Source organism: Danio rerio, chromosome 20 (assembly GCF_052040795.2).
Source record: "Danio rerio strain M-AB ecotype USA chromosome 20, GRCz13ab, whole genome shotgun sequence".
In the NCBI taxonomy this organism is placed as follows: domain Eukaryota; kingdom Metazoa; phylum Chordata; class Actinopteri; order Cypriniformes; family Danionidae; genus Danio; species Danio rerio.
In genome coordinates this window covers 1,577,501-1,595,497 of record NC_141040.1, presented here as the reverse complement: position 1 = coordinate 1,595,497, position 17,997 = coordinate 1,577,501, and the positions used below count along the sequence as shown (strand labels likewise).

The window sequence follows — 17,997 nt, the reverse complement described above, 5'->3', positions numbered from 1 at the left end:
AGTATAAATCAGGCTTTACGCAGCAGATGCCGCAACCGATCTCTGGGAAACATCCATACACACTTATTCACACTCATACACTCGGACAATTTAGCCTACTCTATTCACCTGTACGGCATGTGTTTGGACTGTGGGGGAAACCGGAGCACCCGACGCTTCATCTTCCAGCAGGACAATGACCCAAAGCACACCACCAACATATCAATGGAGCGGCTTCACAACAACTTGATGAATGTTCTTGAGTGGCCCAGCCAGAGCCCAGACCTAAATCCTATTGTACATCTCTGGAGAGATCTGAAATGGCTGTATACCGTTGCTTCCCATCCAACCTGATAGAGCTTGAGAGGTGCTGCAAAGAGGAACGGGCAGAAATTCCCAAACACAGGTGTGCCAAGCATGTGGCATTATATTTAAGAAGACTTGAGGCTGTAATCGCTGGCAAAGGTGCATCAACAAAGTATTGAGCAAAGCCTGTGAACACTGATGTACATCTGATTTTTCAGCTTTTTTTATTTGTTATAAATTTGCAACAATTTCAAAAACTCTTTATTTATTTATTTATTTTATGTCATTATGGGGGATTGTGTGAAGAATGTTGAGGAAATAAATCAATTTAATCCATTTTGGAATAAGGCTGTAACATAAACAAATGTATAAAAAGTGAAGCTATCAATACCTTCCGGATGCACTATACATGCACACCACACAGACACACACTCGTATACACACACACACACACACAGAGGCCCCAGTGCATCCCGCACTTGATTATGCTTCACCTTTTATCCCGGTCTGACAGGCGCTAATAAATCTGTTGTTCAGTGGCGGTGGACATGAGTGTCTGAGGGAGGGGGAGAAAAGATGATCAGAAAAACACCAGCGTGCGCCTGTGTGCGTCGCCTTCCTCTGTCTCTCCCCCGGGGAATAGATGGAGAGAAACGAGAAGAGGGAAAAAAGGAAAAACTAATTCACACCATTCCCAAGGGGGAAATGAAACAGTGAGCGTGTCACAGCAGCATCATATCAATTACCCATAAAGCAACGGGGCAATCTCACAGCCCCCCCTTTAACGATCAGCACATCAAAATATTCAATTAAGCGGCTGCTGTAGCGTCCTCCATACCGCTGAACACACACACACGTTACACAACTGCAGCGCTACACAACCCTCCAGAGGGACGCGCAGATGCAGGAACACAGGAAGACTTTAAACACTGCTTTCTGTTTCATTTCAGACTGTCACGCAAGACTTTAAAACAAGTCAAATAATCTGTCAGTGGGGTCGTTCAAGATGTCTACCACTCACTTTCAAAGTAGATTGTTTTAATTGGACCATTAGCAGATTATTAGCTTGTTTTCAGGAAAAACTCCCTTCATTTTTATGGAAGGTAAATCCTACCATTCATTCATTCATTTTCTTGTCGGCTTAGTTCCTTTATTAATCCGGGGTCGCCACAGCGGAATGAACGGCCAACTTACCCCGCAAGTTTTTATGCAGCGGATGCCCTTCCAGCCACAACCCATCTCTGGGTAAACATCCACACACACACTCACACACACTCATACACTACGGACAATTTAGCCTACCCAATTCACCTGTACCGCATGTGTTTGGACTGTGGGGGAAACCGGAGCACCCGGAGGAAACCCACGCGAAGGCAGGGAGAACATGCAAACTCCACACAGAAACGCCAACTGAGCCGAGGTTCGAACCAGCGACCTTATTGCTGTGAGGCGACAGCACTACCTACTGCGCCACTGCCTCGCCTTGTAAATCCTACCAATTTTAAATAAATCAAATAAACATTGAAAATTAAAATGTAACCCAAAATATCTCCCAAAATTGAAATATCGTCGATGTAATTCCCAGATGATCCCTAAAATTGCGTGCATTAATGTCTGGCGAATATCAAACCTAAAACCAACCTTAACAAGCTAATTTAGCAGTCTTTCAAAGATTTTAGTACTAACAAGTAGTTAACGTCACAAGACCTAATACAGTATACTATAGGAATTCATCACAAGGCCTACCGTCCTTACGCTGCACAGTTTCTCTGACCGCCGAAGAAGTCCGCGACCTGCTGCGGGACGGATGTTTGATGGTTGGTTATCCTGGGTCCTCTGTTCCTCTTGTTGTATCAATGCAGCAGCTCATTCATTCATTTTCTTGTCGGCTTAGTCCGGGGTCGCCACAGCGGAATGAACCGCCAACTTATCCAGCAAGTTTTTACGCAGCTTCCAGCCACAACCCATCCCTGGGAAACATGCACACACACATTCACACACACACACACTCATACACTACGGACAATTTAGCCTACCCAATTCACCTGTACTGACATTACACAGGTTTCCATTCATTTAATACTGTCCAAACCGTATATTGTATTGCCCTCACCCGACCCCTAAACCCAACCATCACAGGAGACTGTGTGCAGCTTTACTCTCTGATTAAACTCATCCTGCGTGATTTATACGCATTTTAGAAATGAGGACGTCACCAATGTCCTCATATTTCACCTCCTTTTAGTATTACCCGTGTCATACACATGTCATTATACAGATTTGTGTCCTGATATGTCACAAAAACACGTACACACACACACTTTATCCACTTCACCTACAGCGCATGTGTTTGGACTTGTGGGGAAAACCGGAGCACCTTGTGGAAACCCACATGGGGAGAACATGCAAACTCCACAGAGAAATGCCAACTGACCAAGCCGGACTCGAACCAGTGACCTTTTTGCTGTGAGGTGATAGTGCTAACCACTGATCCGCCGTGTGTGCCCAATTATTCTTAATTAATTTAAATTCTCGTCCAGCCAAACTAAAAGAAATGAGACTTTCCCCAGTGGAAAGATATCATGGGAAATACAGTGACTTTCTGCTGGCTCTTACAGGTGGCAGAGGAGACACACACACACACACACTCATAATCTCACTCTTACCCTTGCTTATTTGTGAAAACAAAGATTATGGTCTGTGCCTGGTTGCCTAGCAACACATAAGAGCCCTCTGAGCGTCTCGGCGGGAGGGAGATTTGAGGCCTGACAGTAGAAAACATATGATGATGGAAAAAGCTTAAAGTAATCCAGCTCTTCACACTCTAATAGTCCTGCAGACCAGAGACAGACAGATGGAGGAACACACACACACACACACCACAGACAACACAACACACTGATTCAGGCAGAACAGGGGTTTTATTAGGCCTTTAAACACTCCATAAGTGGACATGTTAATGCCTAGATGCTGCTCTTGTTTATACTCGGTCTGTTTTGTCATCCCTTATGCCATGTTCAGCAGAGTATTGCCTTATTTACTATTTAATACTAGTATTTTTCAAAATCCATATAACTTAAAGGACACCTATTATGCAGAAATCACCTTTATAAAGGGTGTAAACACAGTTGTGTGTCAGCAGTGTGTAAATATATCCAGCATCTAATGGTAAACACGAATTAATTCTACTTTTATAATCAGAGTTGATCCAAACAGTCTGCTGACACACTTTGACATTCTCCCGCTGCACGTGTCATCAGAGAGGAGGAAAGCCCCGCCCACTAGTGACCATCTCTCCCTCATTAGCATAAACAGCCCTGAGTGAGAAGCAGCCGTCCATTAGAGTGTTTGAGCTGCTGAAGATGATGTGCGAGTATGTGTGTGTGTTTCTCAGCTAATGTACGCAGCATCGTCAGCCTGCAGTATTGATCGTCTGTAGATTTATGATCGTCACAGATCTCTCCTCTTCCCTGCGGGGACTCTCACCGCTGGTGTAAAAGCATAATTAAAGCTAACCGCTATTGGATCTTCACCACGATTACACTGTGCTGGACGAGTGCAGTAATGGAGTTATGGGAAGAGGGGCTTTGTGTGGTAGGAAAGCAGTGTATTGTGGGATGATGAGCGGTCGCACGGGCCATCAGTCGGGCAGTGGGATTTGAGCGCCTTGTTCGTCTCTAGAGAAAGAGTCTTCAGTGTGTAAACGGAGATCATGAGCAGACTTCAGAACTGCATTCGCACTAGGCTTGGGCGGTGTCCAAATTTTGATACCGTCAAACCGCCTCCATATTTTACCCCGGTATCCGGTATTACCGGCGTAATAAAAAAAATTATGACGTAAGGCTCAGACAGCGTCACCAAACTGTTGGCTTGAGCCCGAGAGAGAGAGAGAGAGAGAGAGAGAGAGAGAGAGAGAGACACCCCTCTCTCACTCTCTCTCTCTCTTACACACACATCTCTCCCGCGATTTATTCAGAAATTTACTCCCACACCGTAAGAAATCTGGCCGGCTCCCGCGGGAATGCAGAGAGCTGTAATCGGGCCATAAAAATTATACCCGATAGGTCCCGAGACCGACAGGTACATTTTGATTGACAGCTTTAGTAAGCCCTAATCCGTTTACAGCCCGACATTATTCAAATGTGCTCATGCACACAGCTCTAATGCATTTTTTTCAAGAATTAGTCATTTATATGTTTTAACATCATTTATTCGTAACAAACGTAGACTATAGGCCACTTGGAAGTTGGAACAAATAAAATAAGTCCTGTGAAACATCGTAACATCTCAGCACTCTAACACTTTGCCTTTAAATTGGCTAACACAATTAAGAAAAGAAATCTTGCTTAACAAATCAAATTAAAATAAACTCTAAATGATGACGGGTATTTTGGCAATAACGAAATTTAGTTAAAGGCTGTGCAAGAATTGTTTCTCCATTTCTCTTCACAATCTGGCATTAGGGCGGCGGTAAACTGAATATTAAAAGAATAATGCCACTATTAGCCTGTATACTCTGTCTAAATTATGATTATATGGTTTAATTAATATTTATTTATAATTTTAAACCCTGTACTCACCAAGATTAGGCTACGTGTGTTTGTGGAGGAACATTATTAAATCCACTGGCTTTAGCGCAGTCTCTCACTCATGGTGCGTCCAGCAGCTGAACACCCTTTCCTGCGGCTACAGGTCGAGATGCAGAGTTCTGATCCGGCTTATTTTGCAAGTTTTGGGTAGCATTGTTTGTTCATCTGCTACTAGTCAGGAACATCAATTTAATTTTCCATGATAGCAGTTTCAGGGTAGCGAGTGGCCTCGTCATTTTACCTGTCAGCTTGCGGTTTAGGGCTCTACCGTAATACGCAGTGTATGAGCGACCGCGAAATACCTGCGGCTGGAATAACCGCTCCTTCTGAACTAGTGACTGGCTTGACCGCCGTCAAAATTCGCTTTTTTTTACTACTTCGTCATCATTTGCTTCACCTTTGCAGGGATGGATTTTAATGCAGGGATTTGGATTTTATCGGGTCTCGCCTGGTTCGGGCAAAGGTCTTCAGCTCTAATGCGGACCTCTCGTTCATATTAACCAAGTCTCACTTCTGTTCAGTCGAAACTGCCAAACTGCAGGACACTTTGGAGCGCGACTCGTCACGTCACTTCTCCCTGTCCCTCTCTCCCCCTCCCCCTCCCTCTCCCTCTCTCCCCCTCCCTCTCCCTCTTTCTCTCTCTCTCCTCCACACTGTCCCGTGATGACAACCACACATACGTTTTTGTAGGCATTAAATAAAGGATATTTAATATTTTATGACGGTATAACGGTATTGAAACTCACACCGTTGCTATTTTTAGATCCCGCGGTATACCATAATACCGTAATACCGCCCAAGCCTAATTCGCACACACACACCATACACTTCGCACCCCTACTGAAAAACAAGACAGCTTAAACCAGCCTAGGCTGGTTTTAGCTGGTCAATCAGGCTGGTTTAAGAGGGGTTTTGGCTACTTCCTGGCTGGTTTCCAGCCATTTCCAGCCTGGTCTTAGCTGGTCAGGCTGGGAGATGACCAGCTAAAACCAGCTAGACCAGCCTAGCCAGGCTGGAATCCCAGCCAAAACCAGCTATGTCCAGCTTAAACTAGGCTGGTCAAGGTGGTTTTAACTGGTTTCAGCTGGTCATTTTCCAGCCTGACCAGCTAAGACCAGGCTGAAAATGGCTGGAAACCAGCCTGGAAGTGGCCAAAACCCCTTTTCAAACCAGCCTGGTTGACCAGCTAGGCTGGTTTAAGCTGTTTTTTTTTTTCAGTAAGGGTGCGAAGTGTAAGGTGTGTGTGTGTGTGCGAATACAGTTCTGAAGTCTGCTCATGATCTCCGTTTACACACTGAAGACTGAAGAGCCTGAAGTGTGTGTTTGTCTATGTGAGTGTGTGTTTGTCTATGTGAGTGTGTGTTTGTCTATGTGAGTGTGTGTTTGTCTATGTGAGTGTGTGTTTGTCTATGTGAGTGTGTGTTTGTCTATGTGAGTGGGTGTGCATCTGCTCCACCTGCAGACCCAGAGCAGTGCCTCATGGGAAACGGTAACATGTGTTATTGTAATGGATGCCCTTGCTCTTGTCACAGTCACCAAGTTGAGTGCCCACCAGACACACTAGAGGGCACTCTACACATCACGTCTGCCACTGAACCGGACTACATATCCCATCATGCACTTCACGCACACACCAGTTCCAGATCACCTCTGATTACAAACACCCAGCTGAAGCTCATGAGGACTATAAATACACCTCACTTTCAAACAGTCTAAAGTGTACGCTTTCTTAAGTTTTACTTTTAGTTGGCTTGTTTTATGGAGAAACCCGCTTCATTTTGACGGATATCTGAAAACGAGACAATATTTTGTGCATATCTACAAAATGCTTCTCGATTTAAGACTTTTTAGATATTTGGACTACAAACAGGACAAAAACTTCAAGTAAGAGAAGTGTGTTTGCCGCATGTGTGTGCGTGCATTTCCCAGGCGTGAGTGGTGATCAGTGTGTGGAGATAAAGCGCAGTTTAAGTGGCGAGCTGAAGATCCCTGACATCCTCCATCAGTTTAAATGTCAAGCAAGCAATAAAACCTGCTGGCCAACAGCAATGAATTGCTCTGATTTGGCACGGCCCATCAAACTCAGAACCACACACACACACACACACACACACTGATAACATTTTTCCGGCCGCCCTCTTGCTGTCTGTCTGTGTGAGTGGGATCGATGCGAGTGGAGAGCTGCATTAAGTTGCCAGATTAAAGCATTACTCCTCTGTAATAAAGCTTTATTGATCAGCCACTCTGTGATCAAATCTGAGCCACGTCCACACCGGACCTGCTCCTGAAAACACACACACACACACACACACACACAGTTCCTCAGCGCAGCTCTGTGTACACTTTGACCTCAGTCGTGTGGTAAACTGAACATGGGAGCTCTGAGAATCACTCTCACCCTCCATAAATCAAATTAGCGAGACATTAATATGTTTAGTTTATATTTAATGACGTTTATATTTGTAGGAATAGACGACAATACAGTCGAAGGCAAAATTCATAGAGAAAAAAATTGAAATTTTTTTCTTAATTGTGTTAATTAGGCAGGTCATTGGTCAATGGTGGATTGTTCTGTAAACAATCGAAAAAATATATAGCTTAAGGGGAACAAATTAAGTCTATTTAATTTATTATTAATAAAAATGATCTTTTTACAACCCTAAATCAGGCACAATATTGAAAACGCAAATAATCAAGTATTGATTTCTAAATTTACTTTGACTTGTATTTCATTGCAGACAACACAACAAACATTATTTAATGTGTTCCTCATGATTTTTTATGTTTTTATTTTTCCAAAATATTTTATGTATTAGTTCTTTTATAATGAGTTGCTTCTTCTTACAGAATCGATTCTGAACTTTGGAATCGACTCTCAATTCTCAACACCTCTGGAATCCCAGAATTGATTCTGTATTGAAATTATGCAATGCTGTAAGCGAACCATGGATGTACTTATTTTGACCTATTTATTGAATTCACTGAATCTGCTCACAGACGTGTGTCTGATCAGCATTTGCAGGTCACTTCTGATCAGTATTCGCAGAGCAGAATTTAAACTAAGAACTAAGAAGTCGATTTCTCTTATGGAATCAATTCTACCTCTCGATTCTCAATGAATCAATTCGTTTTGGAATCAACATCCAGCTCTATCATTAGCCGTGGTTTTGCCTGTGAATCAGAGCTCATTAAATGATCAAGTTCTGGATCAATTGAGTTGATTTAGAGATTTGATTCATCACCATAGTTGTTTCCATTTTTGTTATGGAATCAGTTCTACCTCTTGATTCTCAAAGACACAGAATCAGTGAATTGATTCTTTTAGGAATCGACTCACAGCTCTATCATTAGCAGTGTTTTTACCTGTGATTCACAAAGTTCATCAAATGATCATCACGTTTTGGAATTGATCCTGATTCCTAGTTTTGGGTCAATGGACTTGATTTAGTGAATTGATTCCTTGCTGTAGCTGTTGTGATTTTTCTCTTATGGAATCAGTTCTACCTCTTGATTCTCAAGGACACAGAATCAATGAACTGATTCTTTTAGGAATCGACTCCCAGGCCTATCATTAGCTGTGTTTTTACGTGTGATTCAGCAGAGCTCATCAAATTATCATCAAGTTCTATAATCAATTGACTTGATTCAAAGAATTGGTTACTCACCGTAGTTGCTGCGATTGCTCTTATGGAATCAGTTCTACCTCTCGATTCTCAAAGACACAGAATCAATTAATTGATTCTTTTAGAAATCGACTCCCAGCTCTATCATTAGCAGTGTTTTGACCTGTGATTCAGTAGAGTTCATAAAATGATCATCAAGTTTTGGAATCAATCCTGATTTCTAGTTCTGGAGTCAGTGCACTTGATTTAGATAATTGATTCATCGCTGTATTTGCTGCGATTTCTCTAATGGAATCCGTTCTACCTCTTGTTTTTTAAAGACACAGAATCAATTGGCTTTTTAGAAATCGACTGCCAGCTCTATCATTAACAGTGTTTTTACCTGTGATTTACAGAGTTCATCAAATGATCAAAAAGTTTTGGAATAAATCCTGATTCCTACTGTAGTCCTGGAGTCGATTCAGAAAATTAATTCATCGCTTTAGTTGTAGTGATTTCTCTTAAGTAATCAGTCGAACTCTTGATCCTCAAGGACACTGAATCAATTAACTGATTCATTTTAGAATTGCCTATCATTAGCAAGGTTTTACCTGTGATTCAGCAGAGTTCATCAAATGATCATCAAGATTTAGAATTGGTCCTGATTCCTAGTTCTGGATCAATTGACTTGATTCAGAGAATCGATTCCTTGCTGCGATTTCTCTTATGGAATCAGTTCTACCTCTTGATTCTCAAAGACACAGAATCAATGAATTGATTCTTTTAGGAATTGACTCCCAGCTCTACCATTAGCAGTGTTTTTACCTGTGATTCAGCAGAGTTCATCAAATGATCATCAAGTTTTGGAATCAATCCTGATTCCTAGTTCTGGAGTCAGTGGACTTGATTTAGGTAATTGATTCATCGCTCTATTTGCTGTGATTTCTCTTATGGAATCTGTTCTACCTCTCGATTCTCAAGAACACTGAATCAAGGAATCAATTCTTTCTGGAACCAACCCCTAGCCCTATCATTAGCAGTTCATCAAACGCACAAACTCTCTAATGATGACTGACCTGATCTGAGTTCAGTCTGCCCTGGCGTGGAGTCTCCAACTCTCTCTCTCTCTCTCTCTCCGTGATTCAATGTTTTCGTGAGTTGAAAGAGCGCTGGACAGAGCATTATTAGATGTGTGTTGTCGAGAAGGGAGAGTTCAGTGTGTGTGTCCGCCTCTTCTTCTGTGGTGTCTGACCTCATCCAGCTCCGTCCTGACCGGCGTTCTGTCATCCTGCGGGGTCAGCGCTCCAGATTAAAACCTCCAGGAGATGTCTCCGTCTGACCGCTCACATGCCAAACACGCAACACAAAACAAACCCAAATGAATTTCCAGACCTTTGAGTAGCAGCAGCTGCTGGACTGTAAAACCCTCGCAGAGAAATTGCTTTTCCAAATTCATCACATCCACATCCATCAAAGCTTTCCTAACAAATGCAGCACTTCAACAATACACTTCTGCACTGTTATTATCTGATTCCACCACACTGCTGATCATCTCACCCTGGCTACACCACTGCAAAAACATGAGCTTCTTACTTGTCTCGTTTTAGTCCAAATATCAAAGAATGATTCAATTCGAGAAGCATTTTCTAGATGAGTTTTTTCCTAAAGTAGTGGTCCAGAGTGTCTATTTAACGCTTGGTTGTGTTAATATGATGTAAAACAATATGCGCTCGTGCCTCATTTGTAGAAAATCACATTATTTGATCATATATCTTACTTTGATTATATACAGCTACAAGGCCTTAATTTGTACCGGAAAACACCGGATACGGCACCTCTGAAATCTGGTCAGGCACCTGATTTTACTGATTCCCCTCCTCAACCGCCCACCTCCCCCGTCCGCTATTCACTTTCAATTTCTTCCGCGATTCCACCAACCCTCTTCACTTTCCTCCGCGACTCCCCAACCCTCTTTACTTTCATCCGCGACAACCCCTCACTCTTCAGTTTCTTCCTTCGTCCACGACACCTTCCCGTCCGCTATTCACTTTTACTTTCTTCCGCGACTCCCCAACACTCTTTACTTTCATCCACGACAACCCCCCACTCTTTCCTTTCATCCTTCATCCACGAGACCTTCCCCGTCCACTTTTCACTTTCAATTTCTTACGCGACTCCCCAACCCTGTTCACTTTCGTCGGCGACAACCCCCCACTCTTCACTTTCGTCCTCGTCAATGACACCTCCCGCTGTCCGCTCTTCACTTTCACCTTCTTCTGTGACTTCCTAACCCTCTTCACTTTCATCCACGAAAACCCCCCACTCTTCAGATTCGTCCTTCGTCCACGACAACCCCCCCCGTCCGCTCTTTACTTTCACTTTCTTCCGCGACTCCCCAACCCTCTTCACTTTCGTCCACGACAACCTCCCACTCTTCACTTTCGTCCACGACACCTCCCTGTCCTCTCTTCACTTTCACTTTCTTCCGCCGCTCCCAAACCTTCTTCACTTTCGTTCACGACAAAACCCCACTCTTCACTTTCATCCTTCATCCACGACACCTCCCCCATCAGCTCTTCACTTTCACTTTCTTCCGTAAATCCCCAACCCTCTTCACTTTCGTCCATGACAACCCCCCACTCTTCAGTTTCGTCCTTCGTCCACAACACCTCCTCCGTCCGCTCTTCACTTTCACTTTCTTCCGTAAATCCCCAACCCTCTTCACATTCGTCCACGACAACCCCCCACTCTTTACTTTCGTCCTTCATCCGCAACACCTCTCCGCCATCCACGATTATTCTGTTACTTTTTAATGCCAACTGTGTAAATAATTATTGATGAGATGCTTATGATAAATCTATGTTTATTTATCTTCAAGCTCTGCTCTGACGAGTGTGCACGTGAAGCAGCCGCTGAGCGCCAACACACACACACATATTATGTACCATCAACAAAAGGCCGAACCCTTCTGTGTTTACAAATGCAAGCGCAGCCGTTTACAGCGATTTCAGGTTGATGATGTCTGTATTTTGGACTGGAAGTGTGAGAGGTCTTTTACGGAAAAATTCCGTAACGTCCTGACCTGTGTGAACAGCGTTTTTTTTAAATTATCGGTAAAGTCGTTTCGGTAATTTTCCGGATGTTTACCATCATCACTGTGTGAAAGAGGCTTATGAGTGTGTAGATAATGACAGAATTGGCCTTTAAGTTAATCTCTTTAAATGCCAACGCCTCTAGACGCACAGATGTATTCTTCTAGAGTCTGCTTCAGTGGTTCTGTTGTTTTGTGTGATCCACTGGTCTAAAGTGAACCTGACGACGTCCGAAGCACAGAGGGAGCGCAGACTGCAGGATGATTTGTTACTGTCACAGGAAAAGTGTTTAGCATTGATGTGAACGTGTGTGTGTGTGTGTTTCAGCCTTTTCTCATTCAATCTCCACTGACCCCAGTTCAGCCCCGCCTGACTCTGGGCTCAAGGCTTTTCTAGAGCGCAGGATAGAGCAGATGTTATTCTGTGTGTGTGTGTGTGTGTGTGTGTGTGTGTGTGTGTGTGTGTGTGTGTGTGTGTGTGTGTGTGTGTGTGTGTGTGTGCGTGTCTTGATGTTTGCGCAGAGGTTCCAATAAAGGTTAAAGTGAGGGTCAGTGTGTGCTGAACATACAACTCTTTCATCAATCTTTTGCGTTTGTGTGTGTCTGTGTGTGCGTGCATATGTGAGCGTGTGTTTGTATGTATGCAAATATGTTATTGTGTGTGTGTGTGTGTGTGTGTGTGTGTGAGTGAGTGAGTGAGTGAGTGATTTTATGTGTTTATGCGTGCATTTTGTGTGTGCGCATATGTGTGTGTGTCCACTTGTGTGTGCGTGTGCACTTGTGCGTGAGAGAGAGTATATATTTGTAAGTCTTTGTGTGCAAGCGTGTGTGTGTGTGTGTGTGTGTGTGTGTGTGTGTGCTTGTCCATGTGCAAGTGTCTGTTCATGTGAGTGTGTGTGCACTTGTTCATGAGAGTGTGTATGTGCGTTTGTGTATGTGTGTGTGTGTGTGTCTGCGCGCATTTGTGTGTGCATGTCTGTGTGTGTTGCATGATGCTGGATGTGTGTTTGAGCAGTGATGAACAGTTTGACGCACACAACTGACTCTGTTACTGTAATTACAGGCCATCTCAGAGAGCCGGACTGATGCATCATGGGATGGCATGATTTTAAACCCTCTCTCACACTGATGTATTGGCTAATTTAGGGATGAGTGTGTGTGCGTAAGTGTGTGTGTATGAAGGAGTCTTTATCTGGTCCGCAGGTGCTTGATTTGCTTGCAGAACACTTGCGCTCTCTCTCACCAGAGCCGTCAAGCGTTTCACTTCAACCTCTCTCAGTTTGTGCATCAGAAAGACAAACACAAACTAAAAGCTGTGTGTAGTGTGTGTGTGTGTGTGTGTGTGTGTTTGCAGGATTCCCCCGCAGTGTTTATCAGGAGCACATTAAAACCAAACTCATTTTCAGAAATGTGCTGAAATGATGCTTTATCAGGATGTTTGCTGAAGCTTTCTGACAATGTTTTGTTTCTTTCATGTTATGGCGAGGGGCGGCGCAGTGGCGCAGTGGGTGGCACGTTCGCCTCATATCAAACATTGAATATAGGAATTTAGATTGTAATTTTAAATAACCGAATTAAACGAAAAACAGGAGTGTTGCCAAAACAAAGAAATAAATATGACAAAATGATCTAACGAAACCCCCAACCACTAAACTAACCAAAGAAAAATACAGAAACAGAACTGTAATCCTGTAGACATCATCGACTTTGGCTTTAAGATTTAAAGGGCCAGCATTGCACCAGACCCCAGTAAGAGGTTTCGTTTGAAAGTGTAGAATCTATATTTTATGCACATATGCATCACTGTGGTTTTTATTCTACTGTATAAAAGTTATTTACACTTAAACACACAGTATTTTGGATACCCGAGCTGGGTGTTGAACATTGGTTCATTTTCATATTTTTCATATGACACATGTACAAGTTATAGCTCATATGAAAGCTCTTGCCGGTGCTCATACAGTTCCAGCATTCTTTTTACTGAATTATATTCACATATCAAACAGTTGCTGAATGAATCGTGCTGTTTCCATAATGCAGAAGTGAAAACAATACATTAATGATCAATAAGCAGCCCCAGATAGCACAGACAGCTGTCATCTCTTACCTTATGCTGTGCGCTTCAGGGCCATTCTCCTCTGTTTTTGAGCTGATGTGCATAAGTAATGCTTTTATATGTCTGACGTGCTCCAAACACAGTGAATTATGTTTGATCAAACAAAAGAATAGTGAAATAAGCAATGATCGCTCCCTGTGGCTTGTACAGCACCTCTCATCAGTTGGAATACAATAACTCTTGCATAGATTATGGTGGAGATATTTTATTTTCCCCTATGATTACAGACATGTGCAGGAACCACCAACATTAATTACAGCACGCTAGACCACACACAACCTGTGTGAGTAGTCTCTGCTAACGTAATCTGTATCTGGTCTGCTTCCTCAGAGCCCATGCGGACCCCTAAGAGCCTGAAGATTGCGGAGACGCAGGCGCGCTTCATCGCTGTGGACTGGGAGTCTCTGGGCTACAACATCACCCGCTGCCACATCTTCAACGTCACCATCTGCTACCACTACCACAAAACCCCCAACCACAGCAAGGCCGACTGCCTGGAGATGGACCCCAAGGCCCCGCGACACGTGGTGGGAAACCTGCCGCCTAACACCAACGTCAGCCTGAAGATGATCCTCACCAACCCAGAGGGGCGCAAGGAGAGCGATGAGACCCTCATCCAGACCCAGGAGGACGGTACGACATATATATATGTTTGTTTTTAACAGGAGTCTAGAAATGCAGAGGTTTTTCTTTCTGTTCGCCATGCGGTAACAAATTCCATTAAAACATCCTGAATGAATGGAAAAATCTGCTGAATGAGGGAGTTCTGCTGAACTGCAGGTAAAGTTTAAAGATTAAAGATGAAACACCCGAAACTGCATGAGACTCTGGAGGAAACGCAGGATAGCATGGTGAAGCTGAACTGTTGCTCTGGGCATACGGCAACCCGAGAGTGAAAAAGAAAGTGACCTGTTCACGGATGAAATTAGGACCGTGAGGGAGGGGGTGGGTATAGCGGATGAAAGTAAAGACCGGGGGTTTCCCTCACTATTCTGCTGCCCAAGGCGGCCACCTAGGTCACCTCTATGCACGCGCCTTCCCTGAACACACATCGGCCACAACAGGAAAAAAAAAAACAGTAACTGCGTTATTTGCTTTTTTTTTTTTACACGTTCAATAAGTGTTTGTTTGTTTTTTTGCTTCATCGTTTGTTTGCTTGTTTGTTTGTCTAAGTGTTTGTTTGCTTTTATATGCTTGTTTGTTTGTTTGTTTGTTGGATTATCTTTTTGCCAGATTGTTTGTTTACTTTAGTGTGCTTGCTTGTTTTTTTCTTTTTAGATGTTTGTTTGTTTGTTTGTTTGTTTGTTTTTTATTTGTTTTTGGCTTGCTTTATTTGCTTTTGTTTGTTTTTGTTTGCTTGATTGTTTGTTTATTGATAGTTTTTCTGTTTGTTTTTTGTTTATTTGTTTGTTTGTTTGATTGCCTGTTTGTTTGCTTGTGTGTTTCTTGCTTGATTGTTTGTTTTTTGTTTATTTGTTTGTTTGCTTGCTTTTTAGTTCATTTTTTTGTTTTGTTTTGCTTGTTTGCTTGCTTGTTTATTTGCTTGTTTGTTTGTTTGTTGGATTATCTTTTTGCCAGATTGTTTGTTTGCTTTAGTTTGCTTGCTTGTTTTTTTTAGATGTTTGCTTTTTTGTTTGTTTGCTTGTTTGCTTGTTGTTTGTTTGTTGTTTTTTGTTTGCTTGCTTGTTTTCTGCTTGTTAGTTTGTTTGCTTGTTTTTTGCTTGCTTGTTTATTTGTTTGTTTGTTTGCTTTTAATTGCTTTGTTATTTGTTTGCTTGTTTGTGTGCTTGTTTGTGTGCTTGTTTGTATGTTTGTTTGTTTGTTTTTTTGCTTGTTTGTTTGCTTACTTTATTGTTTGTTTGCTTGCTTGCATGCTTTTTTGATTGTTTTTACTTGTTTACTTGCTTGGTCGTTGTTGGTTTTTGTTTATTTGTTTGCTTGTTTGTCTGTTTGCTTATTTGTTTTTTGCTTGTGTGTTTGTTTTTTGTTTGTTTACTTGTTTTTTGCTTGTTTGTTTGTTTGATGTTTGTTTGTTTGTTTGTTTACCTGTTTGTTTGTTTGTTTGTTTGTTTGTTTGTTTGTTTGTTTGTTTGTTTGTTTGTTTGTTTGTTTGTTTGCTTGTTTTGAGTTGTCCCCCATCAGTCAGTGTCCACACACATCTGGCATCTCCCCTAAAACGGTGCTCCTCCGCAGATATACAGCACATCCAGATGATGAAGAGCAGCTCTGGCCCATTTACTGTGTTTACATGATTACACTGACAGCTCCAGCCTCATTCTGCGAGTGGAGGAGCAGATCAAACCCTGTCAGGAATGTATAAATATAACTTGTGTTTTATTCAGCAGATGAGTGAGAGGAATAATTCAGCTCAGGATAAAGGCAGGGATACGTCGAGCGCACATACACCTGACAGTCAGAAGTGGGTTATATTCTGTGGAGATACTGCTGTGATTTGGTGACACATCTGGGACATGCGCGCACAAACACACACCCCGCTCACACAACTTTGTTTGACAGCCACCTCTATGCCAACAGTGGTGCGGCACAATAAAGACCACCATTAGCAGCTCTATGGGCTGAAGGAGGGCACGCTGTAGGTGTGTGTGTGTGTGTTTTATCATAACAACTATGATAAGTCCCCAAAACGAAAGCTGTACAAATGAGTGTGTGTGTATGTATGTGTTTCATTGTTACAGCTATAATTTCCCAAAAATACATCTGTACAAGCGTGTGTGTGTTCGTACATGCGTGAGTGAGTGAATGTGTGTATGTTTTCATCTGCACATATGCAAATGTGTTTTGAAGTGAGCATGTTGTTGTCGGTGTCCTGCCGATGTGTGTGTGTGTGTGTGTGTGTGTGTCCTCCTTCTTTTGTGTGCTGTTGAAGGCTCTCTTTATCCTCCACAGTTATTTAACAGGCCCGCGCTTGTAATATACACAGCAGGGTACAAATTGAGCCCTTCTTTTCTTTTAAATAAAAAAGCTGAGATGCAGGTCACTGTATACTTTGACCAGTAAAAGCCATTTCAGTCACTGAAGCTGAAGCCTCTCCATTAGAGAAGTTTAGGGATGCTGAGACTCTTAAACACACAGAGAGACACACAGAAACATTCAAATATAAGTTTGAGCTCACATTCTGTCCGCCACATTTACATGCTGCCTTTGAAGCATTTGTACGACATAAGATTATTTGGAGAAACTTTGATTTTGTTGTTGTTGTTGTTGTTGTTGTTGTTGTTGTTGTTGTTGTTGTTGTTGTTGTTCAAATCCGTAGCAAGCTTTTTTTCTGCAGCGGATTAATTTATACACATCAGACTCAAAGTTCAGTGGGCAATGATTCTGTGTGTGACAAATGTCCTGATGGCCTAAGAAAAGTTTTTTTTTTTTGCTTGCTTGATTGTTTGTTTGTTTGTTTGTTTGCTTGCTTATTTATTTTTTGCCTGTTTGTTTATTTGTTTGTTTGCCATTTTGTTCGCTTGCTTATGTAACTTTTGCCTGTTTGTTTATTTCTTTGTTTGCCTTTTTGTTGGCTTGCTTATTTATTTTTTGCCTGTTTGTTTATTGTTTGTTTGTTTTCTTGTTTGTTTTTGCTTGTTTGTTTATTTGTTTGCTTGCTTATTTATTTTTTGCCTGTTTCTTTATTTTATTTGCTTGTTGTTTTTGCTTGTTTGTTTGCTTACTTATTTTTTTGCCTGTTTGTTTATTTGTTTGTTTGCCTTTTTGTTTGCTTGCTTATTTATTTTTCCCTGGTTGTTTATTGTTTGTTTGCTTGTTTGTTTTTGCTTGTTTGTTTATTTGTTTGCTTGCCTTTTTATTTTTTGCCTGTTTCTTAATTTTTGATTTGCTTGTGTTTGCTTATTTATTTTTTGCCTGTTTCTTTATTTTTTTTATTTGCTTGTTTGTTTTGTTTGTTTGCTTATTTTTTGCTTCTTTCTTTATTTTTTATTTGCTTGTTTGTTTTTGATTGTTTGTTTGTTTGCTTATTTTTTGCCTGTTATTTTATTTGTTGTTGTTTTTTTGCCTTTTTGTTTGCTTGCTTATTTAACTTTTGCCTGTTTGTTTATTTGTTTTTTTGCCTTTTTGTTGGCTTGCTTATATATTTTTTGCCTGTTTTTTTTGCCTGTTTGTTTTTGCTTGTTTGTTTAATTGTTTATTTGCTTATTTATTTTTTGCCTGTTTCTTTATTTTTATTTGCTTGTTTGTTTTTGCTTGTTTGTTTGCTTACTTATGTTTTTGCCTGTTTGTTTATTGTTTGTTGGCCTTTTGTTTGCTTGCTTATTTATTTTTCCCTGGTTGTTTGTTTATTGTTTGTTT

The 17,997-nt window shown here is 41.7% G+C and overlaps 1 protein-coding gene across 53 annotated transcripts in view; it reads left to right on the top strand.

Annotated features, from left to right (window-relative positions):
• Nucleotides 1-17,997, top strand: part of ptprk (protein tyrosine phosphatase receptor type K) — a 300,910-nt gene that overhangs the window by 201,992 nt on the left and 80,921 nt on the right. For all 53 annotated transcript variants that reach the window (NM_001443271.1, NM_001443270.1, XM_087296977.1 and 50 more), the window contains 1 exon segment: nucleotides 14,014-14,316. In NM_001443271.1, the coding sequence (NP_001430200.1) occupies nucleotides 14,014-14,316 (303 nt within the window).